Consider the following 6,979-nt stretch of genomic DNA (forward strand, 5'->3'; position numbering starts at 1 on the left):
TGATTAGGAAAGTGACAACAACGATTCTATGATCAATCCGGCTATCATATTCTCTGCCACAAACCCGTTTATATAACAAAAAGAGTTTTTGATATAATTTAAAGAGAATATTACATATATTTTCGGTGCTTAATGGTTAGATAAGAATTTTAGTTCTGAATGGTTCAACATTGAATGCTGAACCATTCAGCACCATCTGTTATTCAGATTTCAAATATAAACGCACTGAATGCTGAATGGTTCAACATTTAGCACTAAACTATTCAATTAAGAGGTAAATAAATGCATCGTTAGAGCATGACTCAATATAATTGTTTGTGGATGTTTTCTATGAAAAAGAATACCTTATATTAACTATTTGAATAAAAAACTTTACTTTTGCAAACTACCACTAAAATTCGAGCAGTCCAATTAAAAAATTAGAGGTAAGAGTAAAAGTAGGGGCAAATAGTAATATATAGGAGCATGATGAGAACTACATCCACTTATCAACCCATTTGAAGAAAAGAATGAGGGCCAAATTAATTCAAACTCCACCTCACCCGACCCACCCGGCACCCACCCACCCACTTTCATAAGATAAAACCTTTATAAATGGGCTCACGTCACACTAATTGTGACCTTTTAGTGTTCCCTTATCATCACAAGAACTCCACCTACACGTGTACGGTCATGATAAACTCTTCAATCATATTCATAACCCTATCACAAAATGAAACTCTCCACTCACAACAACAATATGTTAAAAGAATACTAGTATAAATAATAACCCTAATGTCCAACAAAGTTTCCAACTTATTACTTATCACTAGAAATAAAAGAATACTTTGAGAGCCATCGAAGTCGAAATTAAAAAAAAAAAAATGAAAATGGGACAAGAAGATGATCATATGATGATGATGAGAAAAGGGCCGTGGACCGAACAAGAAGACGCTCAATTGGTTACATTTGTAAACATGTTCGGAGATCGACGATGGGATTTCATTGCAAAAGTTTCAGGTTTGAAGGTGGCGGGAGAAACAAATATGAAAAAATAGGTAGTAAATATTGGTTACGTGCATGATGTTAGGGTAAAAAAGCTAGAGTAAGCTAAATTAAATTTAAATTCCCTATATTTAAAAAGCTAGGTAGATAGAAGTAAAAAGTAATTATAATTACTCAATTGTTACAGTAACTAAGTTAGTTTAAGTTTCTAATTAATTAACTTCTTTAATTCGATATATATTTTTCTAACGTATATACCCATAAAATATAATACATTTTGGGGTATTATTTTTTCTTCAAAAAATAAAAAAATATTCAGGGTTGAAAAGAAGTGGAAAGAGTTGCAGATTGAGATGGGTGAACTATTTACACCCTGGCTTAAGAAGAGGCAAGATGACTCCACAAGAAGAACGTAGGATTATTGAGCTTCATTCTAAATGGGGCAATAGGTAATTTGAATATTCATATATCCTTTCTTTCTTCTTATTTGTTTATTTATATCTATATATTTTCAAAACCAAAAAAAAAAAAAAAAAAAAAGTTTATAATGATCTTTGATTAAATAAAGTTTGAGCTTTTTTATTATTCATGTCATTTGATAAACAGATACATTATTTCGGTTTATATTTTATTATTTTAATTAACGCAAAGTAGTATGGTAGTTGTGATCTTGATATTTCACTTAAGGTATCCAAACCCTATTAATAGCATATTTTTGTAGTGGTCAAAAGGATTGAAATGGATCAAAAACAATTATCATTATTCCTTTTTATTTTTATTTTTTATTATTATTATTAAAAAGAGTGAAGATTAAATTAATGTTTGAAAATTCTATAGGGATAAGTCAATATTAGGGTAAAATAGTTCAATATGAACTTGTAGATTTAACTAGCTTGAATTGTTAGATCGGATGTCGACTAGCACAACATACATCAAGAACATATTCTTTGATTATATACCCACGTGTAATATTACATGATTCTTGTTTCTTGAAAAAGGATTTGGATTCTTTAATTATAAGCACAAAGCACGTACGTATATATGCCCATTTGAATGGTCGATCTTAGTTCGTTTAGCTTAGCTTAGCTAGCTAGCTAGTAATAATAATCTAATATCTATATAAACTTTCATTGGGTTGATGGATAAATTGTTAGTCTTAAAATCGGTCAATGTATATAAATAAAACGTAGTATTATATAAAAATGCATGTTCCTTTCAATTATACCACGCATTATTTCATTCATGTAGAGCGTTGTTTTGTTTTGTTTTTTTCCTTTCTTTTTTTGTTTTATCATCATGCTGATTTTTTCATTGAATTTTATTTTAGTTTATTTACTACGGTGCATAAGTTTCTCTAATTACAAGCATGATTTGTTTACTGTTGGTAAGAATTTTCTTAAGAAAAATAAATCAAGTTGGTAAAACTAATTACTTTGAAAACTCATTTTTATTATTTTTGTATGTATTGATTTTTCTTTTTCTTAAAACTCATATATTTCAACCAGACGTATCGAAATCGAACCACTATTTCAATTCAATTTTTTGTAATGCTATATCTTTTGTTTTGTTAATCATACATTATATTATATTAATATTATTATATTATAATTTAATAATAAAAATTTGCATATTAGAAATTTTCATAACATCATTAGCTAATTACTTTGTAGTTTATATCAACTCAGCTCTTAATTTATGTTAATTTCTTAATCATCATATTATAACAATATTTTCAACATGTCATTTTCCAAAGACATTTTTTACCTTATCTTATACAGTAGCATTTACTTAATATTTCTTTTGAATCCCCTTTGTCCACTTTCTCAATACACGGATGTTCTTTAACCTTTTTAGTGGTTACATAACTTGCATAGAATAAAAGAAATTCGAGCTTTGTAAGCAACGTATAATTAAAATCCAACCTTTGAAAACGAAATTAACAACTTTTAATAATAATAATAATAATAATAATAATAATAATAATAATAATAATAATAATAATAATAATAATAATAATGATCTAAATTATATTAATAATAAAAATTACTAATAATAATAATAATAATAATAATAATAATAATAATAATAATAATAGATAACAATAATAATAATAATTTTATAATAATAATAATAATAATAATAATAATAATAGATAACAATAATAATAATAATTTTATAATAATAATAGTTTTTTTTGTTTTTTTTGTTTTTTTTGTTTTTTTTTGACAAAGAAACGATAACATAGAACATAGCCTCTTCATCGAAAAATGAAAAGACAAACGAGAGATACAAAGTCTAAGCGAAATACAACAAAATTACGAAACTAACCTACACCGAGCCTTGAACAACATACATAAACAAATCAAAAGTACGCATACAATGCAAACTTACAAGTAGAAACACATCAACTTAGCCAAACAAGCGAAAACAACTTACCGTCTACTCACATTACCTTTTCCGAGTTTTGACGACCGGTTTGACCATCACACCATCCACCTTCAACCGATTAAACAACTTACCTTTCCGATTCGTGATTTCATACGATAAGACACAAGAAGCACCATTTCCAATTCTAACACCCGAACAGAGGTGGAAGCGACCCTTCCATTAAAAGTTCCTAAAAAAACTCACCTTTCTCTCAACACCACTAACTCCCCCGTGTACACCCCTACACTCACTTGTACCCAAAGAATCCGAAGATAAGGGTCCCGAAGAACCAACTTGATTTGTATCCACAAACTCCTTTTGAATTGTCTCTCCGCATGCCAAGTCATTATTGTAGTCTTTAAGCGAAAAAGGACCCGAACCCAAACCCCCTTTCAACTTTCTTCTTGTCAATTTACATTCTAATTCGTCACCCCGACGTCCATTAGAGTTGATCTTTCTTTTCAACTTATCTTTTTTAAGAGCACTCGCTTGAAATCTAATAAATTTGACTCGTGGCCCATCAATAGGCTTTGAATATCCCTTTATTAAGGTTGTCCAATCAGGATATATCTCGTCCGCCAAGTAGTAACCAAAGGGATAGACGTGTCCGTTTACTTCAAACGGAGACGGTGCAGCTCTATCCTTTTTGAGTGAATCAAACAACCGAGAATGATTCAACACATTTATGTCGTTGTTTGAACCAGCCATCCCAAAAAACGAATGTCATATCCACATATCGTATGAAGCAACCACTTCATGCATGATCGTAGGGTGACCGTGATCACCTCTAGTATATTGACCTTTCCATGCAACGGGACAATTTTTTCAAGCCCAATGCATACAGTAAATACTACCCAACATTCCTTTAAAACCATGTTTCTCCTCGTGCGCCGAATACAACCGAGCAACGTCAGTTGCCGTCGGCTTCCTCAAATATTCTCGACCATATAAATCAGTTATACACTTGCAAAAATTATTTAAGAAAACATATCCAGTTTTCTCCGTCATTTTATATATTCATCAAAAATAAGAGGATGTTCCATACGCCAATTGGCGTAACGCACAAGTTATTTTTTGAAACGTAGTAAAACCAAGACGTCCGAGTGCATCCGGACGTTGTTGGCAAAATACAAAGTGTTTAGGAGTGTTATTAGTATAAGAGTGATTGAGAATACTGTCTTTGATACAGAGAAATAAATGAATTCGCATCCGAAATCGTCTCTTGAAAATGTCGTGTGGATACGTCGAAGTTTGAGAAAAATAGTCGTTCCACAAATTAATACCCGCTTGTTCACGATCTCTATATATAAAATGTCGTGGGTTCCGTTGCACCTGAGTTCTTCTAGGTGAGTTTTCTTCGTCGTACGAGGTGCTATCGAATAACAAATCTAGACTCGCGGCTAATTACAACTCCATTTTTTGTTGATAAAAACTAAAACGTTTATGTTTATATAAATTAGATTGATATGTATAAAGTATGAGAAAAATGTGAAATGAATAATGAAAATTAAGGTTAAATGTCTATGTATTTATAGGAGAAAAAAAAATTAAGCAGCCCAACGGCTAGTCTCCAACGGCTAGAATTCATCCACCAATCACAGCTCGCCACCTCCCCAAACCGCCCCTCCCTCCCCCAGTGATCGGCCTACAAACGCCGGGCCAAAAACGCTCACAAACGCCCATTCCCGTCGTTTGTGGTGACATGTGAATGACAAAGCGGCTGATGTCGCCGCGTTATCTGTGGTCTTATGATTATCGTAAATATGCATAACTATATTGTATATTTGAATAATTGTCATCAAAAAGTCAATATTAACCACCATACAATATACCTATCCATATTGCATTTAATGATAGTTCTGGGTCTGTTATAAAAATTATTTTTTATATTTATATATGAAAAACTTATATTATGTCATAATTTATCTAAAGATGTAAATATTCATTTTTAGATGTGATTATAACTTTGATTTTAATTATTAATGTAATGTAATTTATGATGCTATATTTGTTTCTCTGTCTCAATATTTTATTTTTTTACTAATATAATAAAAATATATATATAAAATAAGTTGTAGGGTGGCCACTCTTGAAATCAAGGGGGTCGTTTAATTAAGTCCCCACACCACACTCACTAATCATTTTGCCCCTTGGCCTTTATTTTGAGGGAAATGACAAAGAACAAGTAGTTAACTACTTTACGCTAGTTATATAAGGTTTAAAGAAAGAAGAATATTTGTTTAGTTGATGCCACGTATATATCATCTTTATTTTGCTATAGTTAAGACACTTTTTATGTCGTGATTTGGATCGTTTATGTACTTACTTATCTGCGGATATTATCTTAGAAATCATAATGTTTATGTGCACTTTATTTATGATATTTTGAAGTTTAAATTGACATATGTGAAATTCAACCAAGTTGGTAAGATATACTAGTTATTTTATTTTATAAGTAAATTAACGCTTCTTAAAAGGGTTCTTTGTAGTGGCAAAGCTTTGAATTTAACTCAAAATAATACTAAAATACATCAATTGCGCGCAGATGGTCAAGAATTGCTAGAAAACTTCCTGGACGAACTGATAACGAGATCAAGAACTACTGGAGGACTCATATGAGGAAAAAGGCACAAGAGAAGAAAAAGGAACTATGTTCATCTTCATCATTGTCAAATTCAACTTGCAACTCTTCGGTTTGTACCGGTAGTCCTATTTATTCAGTGCCATTGACTGAAACCAAGGACAGAAGCTTTTATGATACAGGAGGACTAGAAACGATCAAAAAGAGCAAACACAATACTAGTATGACGATAAGTAGTGCGACTAGTGTTAACGATACTAGTGATGTACAAGATGGGTATAGTTCAATGGATGATATATGGAAAGATATAGATTTTTTAGAAGATATGGAAATAGCACATAGTTCTCCTATTTGGGATTACACCCTCAACACGTCATGGATCGTGGAAGGTCAAGAGGAGATAGGATGCAATATGTTGTTTCCCGACAACAAGCGAGGAATTTAGTACAAGGTTAACCGGCTAACTTAATTAGCTCTTTAAGTTGCATATTTGGTTTTGATAGATTCAATAAGTCCAGTGTAGTTTAAGTGATATATTTGGTGTTGATAGATGCAATATATCTCAAGATTAAGTACCATGTTCTGTTTTAAAACTAAGTAATTCAATAAACAATAAACTGTTGTTATTTAGAGATGGCCGATGGGATTAAAAAATGTATATAATTGTATATGTAATTATTCTGAAAAAATATGATTGCTGCTGTTCACTCGCCTTCAATTTTGACTATTTCCCGAACACTTTTTTTTTAAGTACATTATGATTCAAATTAATTCTACATTATGTATTAAGCTTAATTTTGGTTAATTTTTTACATCAAACTATCAATGATTTCTGTTATATTGTTTGTATCCGAAGAATCATTAATTAAGTAGCCAATTTTGTTAGGAATTAAAGTGAGAATAAACAACAAATAATAGAATTGTTTGTTAAAATAGCAAAGCAACACTCATGTAATTGACGTTACATTTAAAAAGCATAAACGGATA

General features: G+C 30.8%; 1 protein-coding gene across 2 annotated transcripts; it reads left to right on the forward strand.

Moving 5' to 3' along the window:
• Positions 1-795: 795 nt before the first annotated feature.
• LOC139902959 (transcription factor MYB48-like) lies at positions 796-6,696 on the forward strand. Of its 2 annotated transcripts, none has more exons than XM_071885682.1 (3): positions 796-999; positions 1,304-1,433; positions 5,957-6,696. In XM_071885682.1, exons 1-3 carry the CDS (start codon positions 864-866, stop codon positions 6,435-6,437), a joined length of 747 nt encoding a protein of 248 aa, XP_071741783.1. In that variant the 5' UTR covers positions 796-863; the 3' UTR covers positions 6,438-6,696. The 2 variants fall into 2 exon arrangements, with proteins under 2 accessions (XP_071741783.1, XP_071741784.1); XM_071885683.1 differs by having other exon boundaries at positions 826-1,037.
• Positions 6,697-6,979: the final 283 nt, after the last annotated feature.

Source organism: Rutidosis leptorrhynchoides, chromosome 3 (genome assembly GCF_046630445.1).
Source record: "Rutidosis leptorrhynchoides isolate AG116_Rl617_1_P2 chromosome 3, CSIRO_AGI_Rlap_v1, whole genome shotgun sequence".
In the NCBI taxonomy this organism is placed as follows: Eukaryota; Viridiplantae; Streptophyta; class Magnoliopsida; order Asterales; family Asteraceae; genus Rutidosis; species Rutidosis leptorrhynchoides.